At 42.6% G+C, this 22,811-nt stretch overlaps 1 protein-coding gene across 6 annotated transcripts in view; it reads left to right on the top strand.

The window, feature by feature from the left end:
• FNIP1 (folliculin interacting protein 1) overlaps window positions 1-22,811 on the top strand; it is a 118,077-nt gene that overhangs the window by 38,964 nt on the left and 56,302 nt on the right. For all 6 annotated transcript variants that reach the window (XR_006283458.1, XM_043521422.1, XM_007053561.4 and 3 more), the window contains exons 2-4: window positions 820-946; window positions 12,614-12,757; window positions 22,424-22,524. Coding sequence is in view for 5 of the 6 variants with exons in the window: in XM_043521422.1 (XP_043377357.1) it covers window positions 820-946; window positions 12,614-12,757; window positions 22,424-22,524 (372 nt within the window). In the remaining variant the exon portion in view is untranslated. The remainder of the gene's footprint in view (window positions 1-819; window positions 947-12,613; window positions 12,758-22,423; window positions 22,525-22,811) is intronic.

Raw genomic sequence — 22,811 nt, 5'->3', positions numbered from 1 at the left:
CAGCAATTCTAATAATTGGTGAAAGGCCCAAGCCACATCCAGCTGTAGACTGTCTAGTGTTTGGGGTGATTCTAATCTAGGGTTTTGGTGTGGACCCATCTATAATAACAACACCAGCCTAAGCACGACATGTGTTTTAACACCAATATTGTAAGTGTCATTTCACAGTATTTTGGGCCCTTATAAAAGGGGAGGGTGGGTGATTTCTCTGTGTATTTCTTTTCAGTTGTGCAGGTAAATGCTGATGGATATTCAGCTTTGCCAACCCCAAGCATTAAAAATCCTGAGGTTCGGCTTAAAAATCACAAGACTGGGGGGAAATGCTGGGCTCTCTTTATTTGCCTTTGGATTCCTGAAGCTTTCGGGGGCTCTCACTTCACGGTTTCAAGTTTTTCTCTGCAACTATGAGGGATTAAAAAAATACTACTGCTGTGTTTTGGTTTGTTTGTGTGTGTGTGTTTATTTTGTTTTTTTAAATGAAAGGGAAGATTCCCTTGCAATCTCTGATTCCCGCAGCTGGGGCTTTAAGAAAAATACCCTAAAAATCACCAGACTCACAATAAAACCGAGAGAATTGGGAAACCCTACTATGATGAATACTGTTAGCTGAATTAAACCAGTTTACACCAGTATGCGATTTGGCCCTCTATCTACATAGGCATGATGCTTGCCATAGGTTCAAAGTGTTTTTAATAAATCGCCGTTGCATGTGTGGGATTTTATTTTTTAATAAAGTCAGGCCTACAAAAATTGTAAAAGGAATGAGGTAATAACTCATTGTGGTAATAGACACTTCTGTCCTTTTGTTTTCCATTCAAGCTGGCCTTTGCCGGAGTTTGACCCAAGTCAGATCCGACTGATTGTGTATCAGGACTGTGAAAGAAGAGGGCGAAATGTCTTATTTGACTCCAGCTCTAAAAGAAAAACCGAGGAAGTATCCGTGTCGGTGAGCATTTAACTGAAACTTGATTACAGTATATTGTATATCTCTTAAAAGTAGCACAAGATTTATACATAAAATGCTTGTATATGTGTTCACATTTCAAACATAAAGATTCAAGTTATGCTATTTTTAAATAAATATTGTGTTGCGAAGTATTTGAGCTTCAGTGATTCCCTCCAACAGTGATCTTTTTATTCCTTGACTTTTTAACGTTTTTCTTTCAGAGATGTCTTGCTTTCTTTGGCCTGAGCAGTGCCATGTATGGTGACGGAGAGGCAGTAGAAAATTTCTTCTTCTAACTATTGTACCAGCTCTTTGCTGGAAAGTCACTTGAAAACTTTCTTTTTTGGTTTTTCCTTTCATCAACGGAATGCACTGCTGTTTATTGATCTGTGAATTTGCAGTGTAATTGCTATAGCAGGATGAAGGAGGATGTTCTTGGGGGTAGGCACAGGATAGCTGAGTTCTGGGCCAGCATTGCCATAGACTATCTGTGTGAATTCTCTCTGAATCTCATTTTCTCCATTTGTAAAATGCCTGCGAAGCCATTAAGATCTTCAAATAGAAGTCATTATCTGAGTGCAAATGGATGGTCATGGTTAGTTTTGCATTAGGATTCACATACAGTTAAGTTCTATAAGTGGGGCAGTACAGTACATTGCCCCCGTCTTCACTTCAAGTTTGAAGATGGTCCCACCTATTGAAACCCTCCTGCTTCTCATCCCAGTTCTGGTTGCCTGCTTCCTCCAGATACCTCACTCTAACTCTGGGAAGTCATTTGTGTGGCTTTGGGCATGAACTTCCATGACTTTCATAGCTGAATGTATCAATGTTCTATCCACAGTTCAAGACCTGGATTTCCTTGTTCTTCCTGGGAATTTAGATGTTCCATGGTTAACACAAGCTTAATTGCAGTATCAGTAGCAAGTGCCACTGCGAAACAGACCAATTTAAATGTCCAAAAGTACATAATCAACAAAAATATATTGGATCTGCCTGAGCTATTGCTGTGCTAATTAAGCAAAGCTTTTTGGCAGTCTGTAGAGGGACCCCCTTGTCCTATTCTTGTTGTTTTACTGGAGTCCTCGAAGCAGATCTACAAAGTGTCTATACTTACACAGCCAATTTTCCATCATTATTGGCTTTATTACTGATACATAGTTCAGCATGACAGGTTGGTAGCTACAGAGTTCCATTAAAAATAGACCTGTTTCACTAGGGTGACAAGCATCTGAAATCACATGACCACAATCTCTTCTTTTTATGCCATTTCTTAACGGGGAAGAAATAGGAGGTAAGGATGTTCCCAGGCTGCAAATCTGGAATGCCCAGTGCTAGCAACTAGTGACTTCATTTATTTGATTGTCAGTCACATTCTTGGTATTTGAAAGGGAATTTATGATGATACATTTCTTGCCACGTTCCCCAACTTTCGTTCTCACTTTAACGACATGATTCCGATACTGTCATCTCATCTTCCTTCTTTCAGCAAACCTTTGCAAGAGTGATCAGGTAAAAATGTGCACAACAATCCTTAACTCAGCTTGTTGCTAGTTCAGTACAGACTTGTATAGTTACTAGTACATCTCTACCCCGATATAACGTGGTCCTCGGGAACCAAAAAATCTTAATGTGTTATAGGTGCAACTGCGTTATATTGAATTTGCTTTGGCCTCGAGCATTTCCGTTATTAATAGTCACTTCCGGCCCCCGACTGACCCCTCAGAGCCCCTGACCCATTCAATCCCCCCATTCCTTGTCCCCTGACTACCCCCTCCAGAGACCCCTCCGCCCCTAACCACTCCTCCCAAGACCCCACCCCCTATCTAAGCCCCCCAGCTCCATGTTCCCTGACCGCCCCCTCCAGAGGACTCCCCCCCATCCCTAATCACCCCCAGGACCCCTCCCCTACCCAACCCCCCTGCTCCCTGTGCCCTGACTGCCCCGAGTCCTATCCACACCCCCGCCCCCTGACAGGCCCCCTGGGACTCCCATGCCCTATCCAACGCCCACAATCCCCGTCCCCTGACCACCCCACCCCCAGAGTCTCCAAACCATCCACCCCCCACCCCCCCCCGGCTCCCTGTCCCCTGACTGCCCGCCCCGAGACCCTCTGCCCCTTATCCAACCCCTCGGCCCCAGCGCAGCACCCTTAACATGCCGCTCAGAGCAGCGTGTCTGAGCCGGACCCGCTGATCTGCCGGAACGCGCAGCCCCGCCCCCCAGAGCGCTGCTTTACCGCTTTGTATCCGAATTTGTGTTATATCGGGTCGCATTATATCGGGGTAGAGGTGTACATATTGGAAATTTTCAAGGAATTGTGTTGATTTTATTTTTCTCCCCCCATTTATTATGATTTTAACAAGGACACTCTCTGCAAGTTAGATCTTGGCTCTAAGCACATTCCAAGGCTCTCTTGCCCTTTTGCAGTAAGAGGTTTGTGTGGGATGGGCTCTCTCCACTGTGAAAGAGTATCTGTTAACTGCCTCTCCAAAGGCAATGTCCTCTGCTTTTTTCCTGAATTTCCTAAAGTGATTAACACATCTGTGCATTTGCAAATACACTAAAGGGGAACTTTGCAAAAGCACTCAGCACTGGCCCAACTGCTCCTATTCAAGTCAGCTGAGTTAAGCTATTGATGAGTGATTTTTGAAAATCCAACCTTAAAGCAGCATGTTATCATAGAATGCCCCTTTTTATATCCCTGATTTTCTGCTGTGTGTGAAAAGTGCAATGCAACTAAACACAATGATGATTTAGTAGTAGTGGTTTCTTGCAGCAATCCAAGATATATGCAGCTGTCTTTTGTCTATGCATAATCCCCTGCATATATCAGAATTGCATCTGATGAACCAAGGGTGAATGTAGCTCTCAGCTTAAACCCTGTAAAGGGATGATATGGTTATGACATTTAAAGCACACCTTGGCTTCTTTTCCAGGGAGCCACGTATTCCACGCAGGAGAATTTGGTTTAAATCAGTCGGTTGGATGGATGCTTGGCTTTAAATTTTGAATATATGAAGAATCTAAAAGCTGACCCAGATGTTCTTAAATTGTCCAGCAAACCAGCAGTATCTAATATTAGCGGGGTCTAATCTAACATTACTGGACATCCTAATAACATTTTTTGTGTGTGGGAAATGTTTATATATCAGAAAGAATGTCTGACGAAATCATGAAATCCTTAAATAATTCTCTTTTGCCTCTTTGCCCTCTGATAATCCAAAAAGCCAAATAAATGAGATTTTGGAATGCTCACAACAGAATTACAGTGACGGTTAATGGGTTAATCATCTGAGGTGCCAGATGATTTCTGCTATGCTAGATGACTTGAGGGGAGGAAATATATAAACGTTGTACGTTAAAATTTGTACTTGAATGAGGAATTAACTAATTGCAGACATTATGATTTTGCAATCTGAGGTGTCTGCATAACAGTCTGCTATCACCGCACAATGCAAAAATCCATCGTTCTTCCTTGGCTTTACAGGATTGAGAAAATTAAGACTGTTGAAAGAAACAAATAGAAATACAAAGAAAGGGACAAATAGACACTCTCCCGAGTGAGTGACTCTGTGTGTTTTATTACTTTGGGGTCATAGTACGGTTGATGGCCATGGTGAAAACTGCCTGTCGTTCAGCTTGTTACTTTCCCTGGGTCTTATTGGGTACATCTACACACCAAAAAAAAAAGACCCATGGCTAGGGGTCTCAGCACCCAGATCAACTGTATAGAATTTGCGGGGCTCACGCTGCAGGGCTAAAAATAGCTGTGCAGACACCCAGGCTCTGGCTGGAGCCTGGGCTCCGAAACTTGGCAAAGGAGGAGAGTCTTGGAGCCTGGGCTCCAGCCCAAGGCCCAGTGTCTATGCTGCCATTTTTATTCCTGCAACACAAACCCGAGTCTGTTGATCCGGGCTCTGAGACTTGCTGCTGCAGGTTTTTTTTTTTTGTTTTTGTTTTGTTTTTTGCTGTGTAGACATACCCCTAGAGGGTTAAACTTCTGTGGTAAGGCTGAGAAGGGGCCGCATGGCAAGAAGGACTGCAGGCTGCAGGAACTGAGAATGTTGGCCGAGCAGCGTGCCAGGCATTGTCACTTAGATGTGAGATCCACGTTAGACAGCTGTGATGCCCGGGCACTTGGCGTGTAGGACAGGGCAAAGTGACTTCCTTTTCTGTATCCTGTGCCTTTTTTGGTACGAGGCACAAGAGGTTCTTTCCCAACTTTATGTCCCTACTGATTAGTCAGCCTTCTGTATCCAGGGGCCTTACACAATTCTTCGACACTGTGCTGGAATTAATTGGTGACTATTCTCTTTCCCCATGAGCAGCAGAAAGTTAGAACAAGCTTCTTCCACTTCGGTTTTGCCAGTATCTCAGGAGAAAGAGGCCGCACTTTTCAGCATTGTGACATCTGAGCATGAGACGATGTATCAGAACAGGAATCATTTGCATATGGAGTGCATGAGGGCAGAGTGTGATGAAAAGAGCAGACGTTACCAATGCCTTAACCAAATAGCCCCACACAACACCTACATTTTTCAGATGTTATCAGTAGGGCCCTACCAAATTCACGGCCATGAAAAACGCGTCACAGACCGTAAAATCTGGACTTCCCCCGTGAAATCTGATCTTGTGTGCTTTTATCCTATACCATACAGATAACAGCTTTCATGGAGGAGACCAGCATTTCTCAAATCGGGGGCCATGACCCAAAAGGAAGTTGCAGGGGGGTCACAAGGTTATTTTAAGAGGGTGGCAATACCGTGACCCCTACTTCTGCGCTGCCTTCAGAGCGGGATGGCCAGAGAGCGGTGGCTGTTGGCCGGCCTCCCAGCTCTGAAGGCAGCACCCTGAGAGCAGCAGGGCAGAAGTAAGGGTGGCAATACCAGACCATGCCACCTTTACGTCTCTGCTGCTGCCTTCAGAGCTGGGTGGCCGGAGAGTGGCAGCTGCCGACTGAGGGCCCAGCTCTGCAGGCACCAGCGCGTAAGTGAGGGTCGCCATACCATACCGTGCCATCCTTACTTCTGCGCTGCTGCTGGCGGTGACTCTGCCTTCAGGGCGGGCTCCCGGCCAGCAGCCACCGCTCTCCAGCTGCCCAGCTCTGAAGGCAGCACCGCCGCCAGAAGCAGCGCAAAAGGAAGGGCAGAAGTACCGCAGCTCCCCCCCATGATAACCTCGTGACCCTCTCCCCACAACTCCTTTTTGGGTCAGTTACAACACCATGAAATTTCACATTTAAATAGCTGAAATCATGAATTTACAATTTTTAAAATCCTATGACCGTGAAATTGACCCAAGTGGACCGTGAATTTTGTAGGGCCCTAGTTATTAGTCAGTCAGGTGTTGGAAACAGTCACAATACTCCTCCCTGGCAGCTTTGTAAGTCTGATCTACTTGCCTTCATAGAGATTTCAGTGTTCTCACCTCATACAACTATGAGGCTTGTTCATAATGGCACCTTATTAATTTATTTTTAGGTGATAATGTCTGTCTATCACTTTAATGCCTCCTGGTAGCCTCACATCTGAACTTGCTCCTTCTCCCCCAGCATCTTTTCCCTTATTGCTGTTTCCTTCTGTCTGCAAAACCCAGACCCAGAGATTAGTTAGAAATGTGCTTCCTCGCTGGGTCCCAATGGAAATTCATTTGCGCACGAGCAGGAAGAATGTTCCTTAGAAATCCTTGAAAAATTAATATCCGACCTGGTTTGAATTTGGATGCAAATATGCAATCAAAAGACAGATTTTCACCCCTATTTTAAGGTATTAAGCCCCAGAGGGCAGAGCCAGTGCTGAGTTCTCAGCCTTCACTCTGCATTTTCTGATGTTTGAGCTGAGTGCTTGACTTCCCAACCTTGACACTGCATTTACAATGGCCATTTGCAGGGAGCACACAGTTCTGTACTCAACTGTTATTGTTCATTAATTATATAGCATCATGAACGTGTATGGTATGTAAAAACAACCAGCAATGCAAGGTGCCCGCCCCAAGGAGTTTACAGTCAAATTTGACAAGGACACAACAGAAATGATGCCACAAAATGGAGGTGAGGGAGGAGGTCAAAGTAAACGCTAGGAGGGGAATTCTGTATCAGTGCTTTCCCAAGAGAACAGAGTGCGTGTGTTTTGTTTTTGCCATTGTCTTGTTAGCTAAGTTTTTGCTTTGTGTTGTCCTTTGGTGGTTTATGGCTCAAAGATTAGTGGGTGAAGGGCATTGTCAAAAAGGGATTTGACTGAAAATGGTTGCTGACTGGTACATGAGAAGTGGTAGAATTTTCTAAGCATAAGGGGAAACCTGCAAGGAGGTGTGGCGTGAAGAAGGTTAAAGAATGATAATAGAGGGAACAGGAGAAGAAGGAATGAAAGCAGAGGCTGAGAAAAGGTGGTTGCAGTAGATAAGGCAAAAGGGAACCAAGGAGTTGTGTTGAAGAGGAAAGGGTGGAGCTTAGAGATGCTGCAAAGGAACAAGATGTGACGACAGCTGGATTGGACTTGGGAAGGAGTAAACGAGAGTCTAAAGTGACACAAACATTAGGAGTTTGGATGATGGAGGACAATGGAGTTTGTCACGGTTTCAGGGTAACGACACCTGTGTCCGCCCACCGCTCCCCCAACACACACTCTGTGGTCTGCTCCAGGAATGCCCAGTCAGGTACCAGACTTCCAGCCATCCCTCGTTTCTGGGTAGGGATCCAAGCCACTCTCTCCTGACTAATGCCATATACTGTGATATTCCCAGCCAGCTAGTCCACCTAAAGGCCTGTGCTTTGCTTTCCTTCCGAGAGCTATAACCAGTGTATTGCCAGGAGTTACTTATCATCACACAGTTCTTTCTAAGCAGCATACATTTATTCTTAGGGTAAAAGCATTACAGAAGAAACCTATAAAAACAATAAAGGTTCCTAACGCTTCCTAATATACCAGAAACCGCCCATCAATGATATGGGGTCCTGGTAGACGAATGCCCTTCTAACCCCTCCCTCTTGGGTTGGGGTTCCCCCTAGGATCAATGGTCCTGTCTGTTTGCTGAATCTAAAGGAAGACCCTGAGTCTGTTTATACTCAGCCTTTATAGAGCCCAAGTTTTCTCTTTGTCCCTTGGTCTCTGGGAAACCCAGTTGGAACAAATATATGCAAACTACCCCAGGGGTGGAACCTCTCTGGGGTTGTTTACAGTTTCAGTGATGTGCCTTAATCAGCCCACCATTGTTTTTAGTTCCTGGAGGAGCTGTGGTAATCCTCCCTCATAGAGCAGAACACATTCATACCTAAACCGTTCATAAATTTAAATTCAGTGGTCCCCAAAGATACTGCATGGGGTTGCGTTATGTGTCACAGAGTTACTCACAGGGCTGAGAAGAGCAAGAGGGTTTGGGGAGCCGCTGAGTTTCATTTTCACCATGCTGCATAGAGGCCACTGTTTCTGGTGCAGTGACACTTAACCCAATGCTAGTGCAGTCCGTGACCTCTTCATTTGGAATCTTTGACTCCAACTGCCACACTGGTTAAAAGGCATAAAAATGGCACATAATTTGAAACAAGCCAGGATTACCCACACATTTGATTATGCTTAAGCAAAGGGTACGTGTTGGGCACTAAATTGCTCAGGGGATTAGTAACAGAATATTGAGCCGTTTGCCTGGAGGTGACCTGTGAAATTGAGACGATGGTCTCAAACTGTTTCCTCGTGGACAAGTTTTTGGGAAGCAAGAGACTACTGTTACAGTTGGCATCTCTGCAGTGCGGAGACTGAATCCTACCCTCTCAGCCCTCAGTATTCCCTTCCATCAGAACTGGAGGCATACTGAGAGGCCGGCAGAGGGATGTTTTTCCCAGTCACTGCTCCTGCTTGTCCTGTGAATACTTGCAGGAGCTAGACAACACTGAGAACAAAGCTGACAACTTTCAGGAGTGCTAGATTCACTTTAAAAAACACCTGGCAGTTGAAAAAATGTGCCACAATCTAATACTCTAGGGTGGATGCACTAATATTTTTATAGCCGCAGTTACAATTCAGGCTGATGTCTATAAACAATCATAAACTGCAGGAGTTAATTTCTCTAGATTAATTTTTCATCAGCGTGATTGTCCCTTTGTTTCCGAGGATTCGAATAAGCTTGGATATTGGATGGATCGTTCTCAGGTGATGACAGCTTAGTGTTCTGTGTGGACAGTTGGGTTCTTACATTGTCCCCATGGCAGTGAAATCTGAGCACCTTCTATGCCAGACAAAAGACTAAAACGCATGATGAATGTTCTCTCTTTCTTATGCAGATCCAACCCATGACACTGCTTGGCTTTGGTCCAGTACCCTTAGGTTCCCTTCAAATGGAGTTTTTCTACCCTACTCTCCGTTTTTGATGCTTCCATCACCTGCCTCAGGAAACTGGTCCTTCCCACAGTTGCTGAGGGTCTGACTTTTGGAGTCCTACAGCCTTCCAGAGCCTTCTCCCTGTTTCCTTTCACAGACTTTCTCCCTGTTTTATTTCAGGCCTCTCTAGTCAGTCAGGATGCAGCTTGCTCCAGGGCCAGCCTGAATTTGGTTACGCTCCCCTCTCCCAGCAGCTGTTACCTCTGAGGTGTTGGAAATGCCAGCTCTTCTGCGTAGTCCAGTCTGAGCTCCATTAATGGAGACCTCACTTCTACTGCAATTCTCCTTTGGGGCATGGCTAGGCATTTTATCCACGTGGGGATCAGTAGCTCAGAGACCAGAGTCCCTTACCTATACAAGCAGGAGAAGAAACCTTCCCCCACGCTCATTTACCCTGACCTACCCATGTGTGTTTGCAAAGGGTTCATCCCATTGATTCTGGCTTCCCATAACTTTAAAGATTTATTTATTTTCGTTTTAATCTTGTTCTGTTTAACTCGTGGTGGAAGAAGCAGAAATGCTGCTTGTGCCCTGCCCATACAATGAAGAGTTTATGGACCCAGTGACAGTCCATTGTAAAACCATCAAGGGGTTTAGCAGGACCAGGCATTGCTGGGGCAGGTTGGGGAAGATGATTTAGGAAAGAGTCTGCTGCAGATGTACATGGTAGAAGTCCAGAAGCAAGGCCACTGGGGTGAGAGCTGCTTCACAGTGGGTGTTCAGTGCATATCCACCTGCAGCTGAGTCTGTCAGCAATTTGTGCATAAAAACTCTGGCCAGTGGATGCAAAGACCCCCTTTCACCACTCCCCTTTGTGGCAACTTTGTGCATGGCAGAGATTTGCCAGCAGCATTTTATCTAGAGACTCGATTTGCTGCACTGTGTACATTTGGGAAGAAAGAGAATAGGTTTGAAACTTTTGTTTGTGCAGCTTATTGAATTCTGTAGTTACCGCCTTATTTGGGAAATATGACTTGAAAATGTTTGGACTATTATACTGGAACACAAGTTGGCCTGTTCCCTTGTTGCATAACATCTAGCAATTTGTAGCATCTAATATTTCATTGACATTCAAATTCCGTAACTACAGAGAGGAGGAGCATTACCGATACTTGATCTCATAGTCCAACAGGTTACACTTAAACACATGCTGGATTCTAAAATTGCGTGTTCCAAAATTTGTCAGTGTTCTGCGTTTTACAAATGATTTGCTACTTGTAAGCTGCTGACAGATGGTATCTAAAAGATCTTGAACATTTGACCTCTTTTACTTCACAGGTTCCTTAGTTCATTTTGCGTTCCACTGCAAAGATCAAATGTCTGTTCCCCTCTAGTATTTAAATTAGGAAACTATAATTTCAAGACAGATCTCATCAGTGGTTCTGGGAAAACCTACTATGCTGAAAATATTCAAGTGCTAGTGAAGAGAAATGATTAGGTTTTGCAAAATGCTCACTTTTTAGCCTGTCATTTAATGCACAGAAGTTTTTCATTTTACAAAAATGCATTTAATATACTTATAACCTGAAGTAAGCCTAGTTATTACCACATCTTCATATGGGAACTTGCAACATCTGATGGAAAATGTAAAGCTGAAATGTGGTTTGCCTGCACAAGCTGCTGTAACCCTGTGGATTCAATGTGGTTTTTTATCACATGATGCCTAACCTAGCCCAGGACATTGTTTTTTGTGTCAGAGATAAAATGCAATTCTAGTTCACGAGTTCCTACTAAAGTCATATGATTATTGTTCACATGTTCCAGGCATTGTGTACTAGGCGCAAGCCAAAAATATGAGCCATTAGCAAATCTACACATTGCATGACTTCAGCGTGCTCCCCATAAGGATTAGATTGGAAGAGGCCCTGGAGGTTTTTCGCCTTCCTCTGTAGCATAGGGCACAGGTCACTTGCTGGAGGATTCTCTGCTCCTTGAAGTCTTTAAACCACGATTTGAGGACTTCAAAAGCTCAGACATAGGTGAGAGGTTTTTCGCAGGAGTGGGTGGGTGAAATTCTGTGGCCTGCGTTGTGCAGGAGGTCAGACTAGATGATCATAATGGTCCCTTCTGACCTTAGTATCTGTGAATCTAGTGTGTCATAATGGGAGTTGGTTACTCTGAGAGAGAACTTGTGTTAGTGGCTAAAGCACAAGCCTAGGGTCAGGAGAATGGGTTTCCATTCCCAGCTTTGCCACAGACTCACTAGTTTATCTATATGTTTTTCCTTAACCTTTCCCACTGGAGTAGCTTCAGTAGTGGTAACAACAGTGCAAATTCTAGTGTGGGCAACACGATGGAAAAATGTTAGTAAGCGCAGGAGTCCTGTCTACACTTGGGGCCACATTATAGCTAGCTTGTGCCTTACATGCACCATAACACATGGAGGCCCACGCTCCACTTGCACTGGCCCCTACCCCGCTCAGGGAGGGAGGGGCAGAGGCAGGGTGCTCCTTTGTCCCTCTGCTTCACCTCCCCTCCCCCACAAGCAGCCAGGGACCATCTCCCTGCACAGGGTCAATAGTGGGAGTGGCAGGGACCTAGGACTTATCCTGGCAGCTGGCATGTATCTGCTTGGATGAATGGGCTGGGCCTCCCTGCACTTTTTTCCTTCTGCTAGCTGACGCATGCACAGAGCCCCCTGCTGGGGTGGTGTTGGCAGGATGCCCAAAGCAAGGCCTTGGCTTTGACGTCCCATTGAGATGCCTGGGGCAATTCGCACCTCTCAGAGCTATTGTTTTTGGCCCTTTGCAGACTCTGCTTCAGTTACACTTGGGTTGGATTTTCAGGCTTTTCTTCACAACCATTAGGGCTAAAAACCTGAATTTTTTCAGTTGTCATCATCTGCATCTTTGAAGTGCTATGCCAACCACAAGACTATATAAACGCTTATTAGTATGTACGTAAGGTGGGGAGAAGGCAGGTGGAATCTATTGTTCCTTTCCCCGTATTCATCCCTTTCTCTGCCACCCATTCTCCTGCTCCTGTGCCCAGTAATTATTCTCTGTAAATCTTCGAAGCAGCTTGACTGCCTGCGGTTCCTTAAGAAAATCAGCAAGGAGTGTTGTATTTGCTCCCAGTTCAGTTTTTTAAGTAAAGCGGCCCAGCCTCCTTCCCTGTGGTCAGTCTGGAGGAGAAATAAATCCTCTTTCTGCTTACTGTTTGCCTTGGCATATAACATTTTTGCCGCTAAATACGCTTCCTAAATTGGGAATGCAAGACCAGATCGTTCCAGTGCCATTAAACAATGATTTTAGGGATGTGAAATCTAATGACAGGCATGTGGTCTGTGTTTCAGAAACTCTGTAGTGATGCTCAGGTGAGAGTCTTTGGGAAATGTTGCCAACTGAAGCCTGGAGGAGACAGTTCCTCTTCACTGGACAGTTCCATCAATTCATCCTCCTCATCTTCCGATACGAAAGAACAATGCCCAAAATACCAGGTGAGAATTCTTTTATATTATTTCAATCTTGTCAAATTTTGCAACAGATGTATCGAATGTTTTAAAATGCTTAAAATTAGAGACCACCTGAGGCAGGAGTTTTTCTTTAAGGTTTAGACTAAGGTCGCAGTTTGAGAGTGAATCGAGACTAGGGCTTTGGGTTCAAGGGCACTAAAACATGGTAAACTGTTCTCTCAAGAGCGCTGCCTTGAATGGCAGAAGTATTTCCAGAGTATGAGAGGTCTGCCCTTTTGGGCCATATCTGAACAGGACCTGGACAATAAGCCCCTTCTGTGAAATGAGACTTGGGACTGGACCCATAATGGTAGGTTGGGACATTTTGTTCCCTTGAGTGTTTGGACCTGTATGGGCCCTTTTCTAGTGACAGACCCTAGGTCTCATGATATTTTTAAATATTCTGAATTACAAATATATTTAAAGTCAAATGTTCTATGTCAGGGGAAACTTTACTTTTTTTTTTTTTTTTAAATGTGGCAACATACAGCTGTAAACCTGTAGATGAAGGCTATGTAACAGTGCTATATAACTTGAGTTAAATTTTACAAAAGTGTGGAGGTTTTGGTTACAAGAGTAGCCAGAGTCATCTGACACAGATATATTTCTGACATCTCAGCTTCCATGGGATCACAAGCATTTTATATTAAGCCATCCTAAAATAGAACTGAGCCTTTATACTCTTTGTAATGAATTAATTACGTGTTTGAGGGAAGCTGCCCCTTACACAACTTATTTTGAGGTACAGTACTATTGATGTCTTAACCCACCAGTGATGTAAATGAACGAACTTTCTGCATTGATTTTTATCCGTCATCACATTAGCTGTTGCTATATTTGACCAGAAATGTATTCCCTTTGTCTTTTCTTTCACATACAGCTCTTCGCCATAGTTTCAATAAAGTGACTGAAGTCCTATTTGCCCTTTCGCCCTTCTTGGAAGGGTATTTTGTGTGGTTTTGAAAGGAAGAGCTGTTCCATTTCTCTTGGTGTGCTTCCTCTGGCACAACATAACCCCCACAATGTCCTGTGTAACCAGGAGAACATTATACTCACCAATGTCTTGACCTTGTCTTATTTCTCGTCTCCATTGGGCAGGCTGTGTACAAACACTGATTAGCATTGGAGAATAAAGGTGTCTATATATATGTAGTATGTGCAGCCTTTGCAGCTGCGAAGTGGAAGTCCCAATAACATAATGCTAATAGCACTTTTTATGATAGTTTTATTTAAATATATGTGACTGTGATGTAGGTGATTTAGAAGATGAAATATGGTGCTGTGTGGTATTCTGATTATGCCCCATCTAAAGCACTCACAAATGTCTCTAGAATACATTCAGATGCTTCTAAATAAGGTCTGATATTGCTAATGGTTACTTGCCATTGACTTCCCATAGTAGAATGTACTGTACCTGGTAGTGTTTGCAGGATCTTACTCGAGTATTTTTTTTCTCATCCAGGCTGAAGATTTGTTTGATCATGAGACCTGGGTTTTACAACTGTGTTGCAATTCTGTTTATATGTGTAGAAGGTTATTTTGTGCAATATGTGCCGTAAATAGACATAGAAAATGATATAAATTTACCAGACAGAAATGTGATTTCCAAATCATGCAAATATTACTGACTCTAATATGCTAATGTGTCATAACGAACACTTGCAATTTATTTATGATCTGTTTTTATGTGCACTCATAAATTTGACCAAGGGAACTGGTTTGTTTCCAAGTCGTCATTCCCTAGAGTCGTGCCCTTTTGCCATACGCTCTTCAGTTATTACTCATATGAGTTTTTAATTTTTAACCCCTTTTCTTGGCTGATCGCACTTCACTTTGGTCTTTGGTGACCTCTGTTTTCTAGAACTTGGAGGCCCAGGTGGTGGAACAGCAGCAAGGTTCTCACAATAAATGTAGGCATCTGTGGTAATGCCAGGTAAATTCATCCTCATTAGGCACATATGAAGGCCAAACCCCAAAGCAGGGTATCTCATGAGTATCTTTGTCTTTGGCAGTGCCTCTTCCCGATCTTGCAGGGGAAAGACAAAACCCTGTAATTAGGTTTGAAATGAGCGGCTTTTCACTTTTCATGATTTTTGATGATGATGATGATGATAGATGATGATAATAAGAATACATTTTTGTCTAAGTATTTTCCCCTCAGTTTTTATTGACTTAAATTTTCACACTGGCAGAAAATTAAAACCAAACAATCCTCAAATGCCTTATACTTATTCAAAACTTATTCAAAACTCCCGCAATTTATATCCATAGATAAAAATCATCATAATTGGGCCTAATAGTTTGTAATGATCATTATTCAGTGTTCCATGTACAAAAGTACTTTGTAAAAAAGGACTTTTTTAGAGCCACACTCACATTTTTTAGGCTCTTGGGTGATAGTTATTGATTAAAATCTAATCTTTCCTAGACTACCTACAATGCACCTGGCCAGTTAGGCAATATGATACCATGGGAGATGAGGATGGGAATTTATCCATGATCCTGGTAGTGATCAGTTTTTTGCCGTGACACATGAAGATTAATAGTTCTTGTAATTATATCCTCATTTTTATAGTCGTAGTTGCTATTTTTATTCATGCCCCATCTTTTTTGTGCTCCTGGAGTGATAGTGAATTGCAGAAGTTAGGTATTCTGACCTCAGAAATGGATCCTTTTTGCAAACTGCTTTGAAGATTCAAAGAGCTAAGTAATGGAAAGTGTTGTGTTTTAAATGAGTTGTCTTTGAGTTTCATAGTATCTCCTTGCTCTTATTTCAATGGGTAGGGTAAGCAGAAGAATCCAGTGGCCTTCTTTACATATTCATTATTTCTGGTGGGGATCTGGAGGCCTGGATTCTATTTCTGATTCTGCCATTAGCTCACTCTGTGACATTGGGAAAGTCATTTAGATTTAGGCCAACCTTGGTTGTTACCTAAACCCATATTTAGTCACCTAAATAATTAGTCTAACTTTTCCCAGAGGGTACACAAACTCAGCTCCCATAGATTTCTATGGGAGCTGTGCATGCTTAGTACCCTGTGAATATCAGCGCACTTAAGTATCTAATTTTAAGCACCCACATTTGCAAATGTTGTTCTAAATTCTTTGCTCCGCCATCTGGAGTTGACAAAGTCAAAGGATGTGGCTTGTTGTTGTTTTGCCTAGTGCCCAAATGCAGCAGCTCTGAAGTGTCTGAGCTCTGGGAGTCCTTGTGGCATTTAATTTAGTCAGGGTCAGGCACAGCTAGTGGGGAGTCAGTGCTGAGATTCTGGAAGGTTAATGGGCAGAGGAACTGCCAGCAAAAAAGAACATGAGTAAAAAAGTGGCCCTGCTTACTTATGCATATGATTGGAAAGACAGCACATAGATGAGAGGAAAGAGTGGCATGAGTTTCTGTCAGCTGCAAAAACATCTTCAGTTGATTAGCCTAGGTAACTTTTTAATTTTAGTCTGAAGATTTTTGCTTGTTGTGTGCAGTACTTTATCTAGCATATGATGTTACGTGACATTCCTCCTTTGTGCTCAATCAGTATCGCTAATGGCAAACTCTCACCAGTCAAGTAACAGGAAATGTATAATTACTCATGGCATCATGTGCTCTTTTCTTGTACTGAAGGAGGCAATCAGCACAATAACAATAGACGGAAGAGTGTCAAATGCAAATTATTATGCACAGGTGATTATGAGTCAATCCTTAACTGGTCAAGAAGCCATTGGTCCAGCCTGTCCAAAATCCATGATCTCCATGGAACGATCAGCAGTAAACACATAGCTCTTCTCGCTCTGATGATCAAATAAAAGAAAAGTTTAGGCCCTAAGGCCCTCATTCAGGAAAGCACTGAAGCTCGTTCTTAACTTCAGGCGTTTGTTTCAGCCCCGTTGACTTCTGTAGGGATGCTTTTTGGTTTGGGACCCATGACCTGATGTCTGTGTCTTTATACACATGATATTACACCCACAGAGATAGATTGTGGCCAGACTTCTGTTTGGATCAATGAATTAAAAATAATATGTTTTGAAAACAACAATTAATTATTAATTGGACTTTTAAACACTCTTCTTTTTTTTGGATATTTACAAATATATTTTAATTTATAGAAAAACCCTTTCAGTTCCCCTTTTAGAATTCCTACTTAATTTTAAAATCTTAATTCCTCATTATGTGCCATAGTGGGGGCACCATATTTGTCCTCTGAACACCCCTCTGCTGGAACCTAGAAAAAAACCATTGTTCAAACTCCTAAACATTACATATACAGCAGAACCTCCAGAGTTAACAAACACCTCGGCAAAAGGTTGTTCATAACTCTGAAATGTTTGTAACTCTGAACGTCCGGTTCCAAATGAGGTGTGTGGTTGACTGGTCAGTTCGTAACTCTGGTTTTCGTAACTCTGAGGTTCTACTGTACGTTGTGAGCCTGATCCAAAGACTCTTGAAGTCAATGGAAAGACCTCATATGAACTTCAATGAACCTTGGATCAGGCCCAAAGGAAGCAATCAAACAAACTTTGTGAGTCTTCACTTTTATACTTGGATTATTTGGGAAACAAGAATTAGCATCCCTTGATTTCTCTAAAATGCAAAGAAGATCAGTAAGCATCCCTACTCATACCACACTGCAACAACTTCTTTGTGTATTCAGTCTTCATCTTCAGCTAAAAAAGATTTTCCAATAAGTACTTGTTTTTCAAAAAGTACTTGTATACTGTGTTGCTATTGCACTTTCTCCTTATGGTAGTCCATGGTTTCTTTATTATATTCTATAATTCAGTCTAAGTTTCCCCCCATGCATTGGCAGGCATTATATCTGGTATTACTATGGGTTAGGCCTGTCTGATATTAGTGAAGTGTTGAGATTTGTATGTGATATGAAATTATATTTACTTAAAGTAATTTTGAGGAAATAATTTCTGTAAAAGACACACACACACAATCCCCTCCTCTCATCTTCCTTCCTGATGGGGCTGAACTTAACCCAGATAAACACTCTACTGGCTGAGAACCTGTTTAAATTAATGTTAGTGAATGCCATTGCCTGCTGCTTAATCATGAAAGTGTACATTATCCTTTATAGCGACACATTCAGCTGGTGCCAAGTGATTTAAATCTTTCTTAACCAGGTGTTAAATACGTGTGAAATTCTGAACTCTGGTATTTTAATGCAGAAGTTGCCAAATAAAGATTTAAAAGGAGATGGAATGCAGCAAATCAGAGCTAGTCAAATTATTTGTTACTAATTTAGCCCTATTTTCTCTTTGAAAATCCTTCAGAAATATACACATTTCTACAAGTATAATAATTATTCATAAGTGGTCTTACTGTTGTAAATAATAAAAATCATTTTATATTGCAGTAGAGTCAAATAGTCTCAATTAAGGCCTTCATTGTGCTAAGCACTGTACATGATTGTTATTATTTATTATTAGGATATAAGCTCTTTGGGACAAGGAAGATAACAAAGGGAAGTCTAGTACTATGTGTTTGTACAGTGCACAAATAGGACTCCATTCTTGGTTGGCCCTTTGGTACAACATAATAAACAGAATTAATAATAATTAACTGAACAGTTTGTGTGGCAGTAAGGTTTTACCTGAGTGGGTTGCAAATCCAGCTGCAGAACCCTACTCTTTTATCCAAGCGTGGGACTGGCACCGTTGCTAAGAGTGGCAGAGCTAACCGTACTGCAACAGAAGCAGTTCCATTAAGCCGTTACTTGTAGGTGCACACAGAGCTCAAAACCCAAGTATGACAGATCTCAATGAAGGCCAGAAGGAAGCTGGGAACTGGAGACACTGAATCCTGACAACCAAATCTGTAACAGGAGTAGGCACACTGAATGCATTTACTATGTGTAGGTCGGAAAAGTTGGCACAAGTTATACGAGAAATGAAAAAGTACCATCTGAACATACTTGGTGTCCATGAGATGAGGTGGGCGCAGGGAGTGCCAAGATGAGGCTACAATCTTGCGCTGAAGAGGAGGAACCCGTGAAAGAGGTGTAGGAATTATGACAGGTTTCAGAGTAGCAGCCGTGTTACTCTGTATCCGCAAAAAAACCAGGAGTACTTGTGGCACCTTAGAGACTAACAAATTTATTAGAGCATAAGTTTTCGTGGGCTACATGTCAGCTTCTCCCGCTGACATAGCTACTACCGCTTGTTGGGGGTGGATTAATTAAGTCGACGGGAGAGCTCTCTCCCATCACCTTAGAGCATCTGCACTAGCAGTGTGACAGCTGTAAGCTCTGTAGCGTAAATGTAGCCCAAGTATATGACCAACAAATGCATTAGGCAAAAGTGAAAAGAATACATTCTACAAGCAGGTGCAGCAAGTATTGGATGACATGCCTAATCAAGACATCAGTTTGATGATAGGTGACTTCAATGCACAAATTGGCAACAACTCGATTGGCTGGGAAGGTGTTCTGGGCACAGCAGCAGAAGGCATCCAGACTTATAATGATGAATGGCTCCTTAATCTCTGTGGCTCAAACATCGTAAAGATAGGTCATGTGTGTATATTTGAGAGGTGAGCATCTTCTTTGAGGGATGTCAGAGTCAGCAGAGATCAGGGCGCAGATCATTATCTTTGAGAGGCCACATTAGAACTTAAACTCAAAAAGTTCACAAAGATGGACAAAAAGAACGTTATAGCAATACAGAAGTTCCAGGACAGAGAAATGCAGATCAGATTCCAGATTGCATTTAGCAACCTTCCAGTATTTTACAGAACCAGACTGATGGAAGTCTGGAAGACAGATGGTCAACCTGGAAGAAGATGGTAGTCGAGACAGCAGAGGAAGTAGTGGGCCTCCAAAGAGGGCAGAAGTAAGGTGCATAGATTGTTACATCTGGAACATGGGCAGCGACTGACAAACAGAAGACTCTGAAGGTAAAAAAGGAATAGTGCAAGACACAGGCAGAACTTTTAGAGCAGATGCAAGATGCAGAGAAAAAGGCAAAGAAATAGAGAAGAAATTCAGGCAAGATAGAAATGTCTGGGTTCAGAAGAAGGCTGCAGAGGCAGAAGCAGCAGCACAAGAGAGGAAATTTCAAGCAGCTGTATAGAATAGTGAAAGACCTCTCAGAAAGACTAGTTCATCACAGGTGATGATCAATGATTGTCATGGACAGATATTGAAAATGCATGAAGAACAAGCCTGGAAAGAACATTTCCATTTCAGATTACAAACTGTCCAGAGCCAACAATCATGCCCAGGTTTGAGAGAAATGTCAGTGCTAAGTTGGAAATAGAAGAGGTCCCAATAACACACAATGAAATTAAAGCAGCCATCAAAGGCCTCAAACAAGGGAAATGCCTGATGTTCACAGAATTCAAGCACATGTACTGAAAGCAGGAGGCAAAATTCTGACTGAGCAGCTAATAAAACTCTGTAACAAAATATGGGTGAAAGAATAAGTGCTACAAGACTGGAAAGATGGTATTCTTGTGGCATTATGAAAAAGGGTGATCTTATTCAGTGCATGGTATCCCCTGGGAAAAAGTACCACAACTAGTGAGTGACAGAAATCAGTGGAGGAACTGAGAGCTTACAACCTAAATATAAGACGAGAGGCAACAGGTGGACACAACAGATGTGGGAGGAACACAAGATAACAGTGACACAATTATTGTTAGTGTAATAAGCAGCAGACACAGCACCACTGTGTAGCCTTTGTCAAATGTCTGGTAAATGGCAGAGCGAGATTTAAGGAGAGCTTTGAAGGAGGACAATATAGTGTCTGTTTGGATTTTTACTGGGCACTCCTCCCAGTGCATAAAGGGTGGGCCTGGGCAAAAGCACTAAGGTGTTTGAGGGCCGATTGGACTGATGGGTGATAAAGGCTGGCATCATTGGCAAGGCAAGGGTGGCGGGTTAAAGGCTTGATTGTACATAAAAGATTATGGATAGGGTGGGGCTAATCCATGAATGGCCTTAAAAGTGAAGACCTAGTTTTTGTTTGCAGTGGAAAAAGGGAGAACCTGGGGAAGGAATAGTTTGTGACCACATGTCAGCTGACTGTGAACTGTTTTTGTTCAGCAATTTGCTATTCATTATTCAGTGGTCATTTTAAGTCACCTGATTTTTTTTTTTTCTGTTTCTTGTCTGGATAGTTGAAACTTTTTAAAGAGCAGAATAATGAATGACAAATAACTTACTGCTGGTAAAAAGATTCAGATGGAAAATGATTGATACTAAAATTTGTGAGACTTTTGGTATCTGTGAACTGTTTCGCAAATACCAGAGTGACTTTCTGAATACTCATGAACAACAACTCATAGGATTGTACAAATAGCCGTGAATCAAATTCATCAATATTTTATTTCAGAGCATAATTACAAATCCCTTTTTGCATTGCTTGGTCACCTCTAGAAGTGCTTTCTGTACTGCTCTATGTAATACTATACAGAATACTTAAGTCTTCTCATTTTCTTTATTATTTCTTTATAATTATCTATACTGCAAACAGGAGAAGTCTTAATTGGGAAGCCAGGTTGTATAGCAGTCTGTTAGAGTTGTATGTTTTGTGACAGGGTCAGGCCAGATGGCTACAGGAGAGTAACAGAAGGCAGATATATTAGCCCCAGGCTAAGTAGATCCCTTTTCCCTGGGTAAGGTAACAGGGAAGGTTCCAGAACAATCAGGAACCTTCTGGAGACAATTAAGACAGACAGGCTGATTGGCTGCAGGTGTTCTAATCAAGAAGCTGCTAGAATCAATTAAGGCAGGCTAATCAGGGTATAAAAAGGAGCTCACTTCAGTTTGTGGTGTGTGTGAGAAGCTGGGAGCAAGAGGCACTAGGAGCTGAAAGTGAGAATGCGGACTGTTGGAGGACTGAGGTGTACAAGCATCATCAGACACCAGGAGGAAGGTCCTGTGGTGAGGATAAAGAAGGTGTTGGGAGGAGGCCATGGGGAAGTAGCCCAGGGACTTGTAGCTGTCGCACAGCTGTTCCAGGAGGCACTCTAGACAGCTGCATACCACAGGGCCCTGGGCTAGAACCCGGAGTAGAGGGCGGGCCCGGGTTCCCCCCAAATCCTCCCAACTCCTGGTCAGACACAGGAGTCGTCGACCTGGACTGTGAATTCAGAAAAACGGCCAAGCTGAGGGCTGCTGTGAAGCTCCAAGGCGAGCAATAAGCACAAGACCCACTAAGGTAGAGCAGGAACTTTGTCACAGTTTTTATAAACAAGTTGCATTTCTACAGCCACAGGCAGGTTTGTATGAATTCTATGCCTTAATCTACGCCTTGAAACTGGGGACTGATCCCTTATCAATACCAAAGAATATATCACACTCCTCTCCACCTTTTATGACTCCGCTGTGTGTTCAGTAACAACTGTCAGCAGCCAGTACTGAAATGCACTGCACCTCCCATAGAGATAGGTTTGTTCTGATAATTGTACTGATAGGTTCAGTCCACAAACCAACCTTAAGATTGCTTCTTGGAGTAGAACTTATCTCAGCAAACTATACTGTACTTTTAAGGGGCTTATAGCGTGTTGTGTTGCAAATGTACCTGATATTTGCATCCATCAGAGCAAAGCATTTTTAAATATTTTTCCTTGTTTCTGTGTTGCCTTAACTGAAAATGTGCTTTTGAAATGCTCAAGTGCATAACAAAATAATTAACTGATTTGTTCTGCAGGGTTCTCGATGCTCCTCTGATGCCAATATGCTCGGAGAGATGATGTTTGGGTCTGTGGCCATGAGCTACAAGGGTTCTACGTTGAAAATTCACCAAATCCGGTGAGACTCATTCTGTTTTTTGTTGCTTTTTTTTACTGATGTCCTTTTCACAAGATTCTATATTGGGGTAAAATTGTTATTCCCGTGAATGTTTCCAATTCAGAGCAGAGGCAGTTTCTACGTTCAGGTACAAATAGTATTTATCCTGATAATGCTTTAGACCTATAATAATGCTAGGCTAATTGTCATGCTATATGTTTAAGCCATTAAAATCTGAAGGAATATGAATGGAGAAAAAAGGAAGTTTTGGGACAATAGTTCTATACTGACCTCTTCCTTTTTTTGTC

Source organism: Chelonia mydas, chromosome 8 (assembly GCF_015237465.2).
Source record: "Chelonia mydas isolate rCheMyd1 chromosome 8, rCheMyd1.pri.v2, whole genome shotgun sequence".
Taxonomy (NCBI): Eukaryota; Metazoa; Chordata; order Testudines; family Cheloniidae; genus Chelonia; species Chelonia mydas.
The sequence above is the reverse complement of the archived record's forward strand: the minus strand, read 5'-3'. Positions and strand labels throughout refer to the sequence as shown.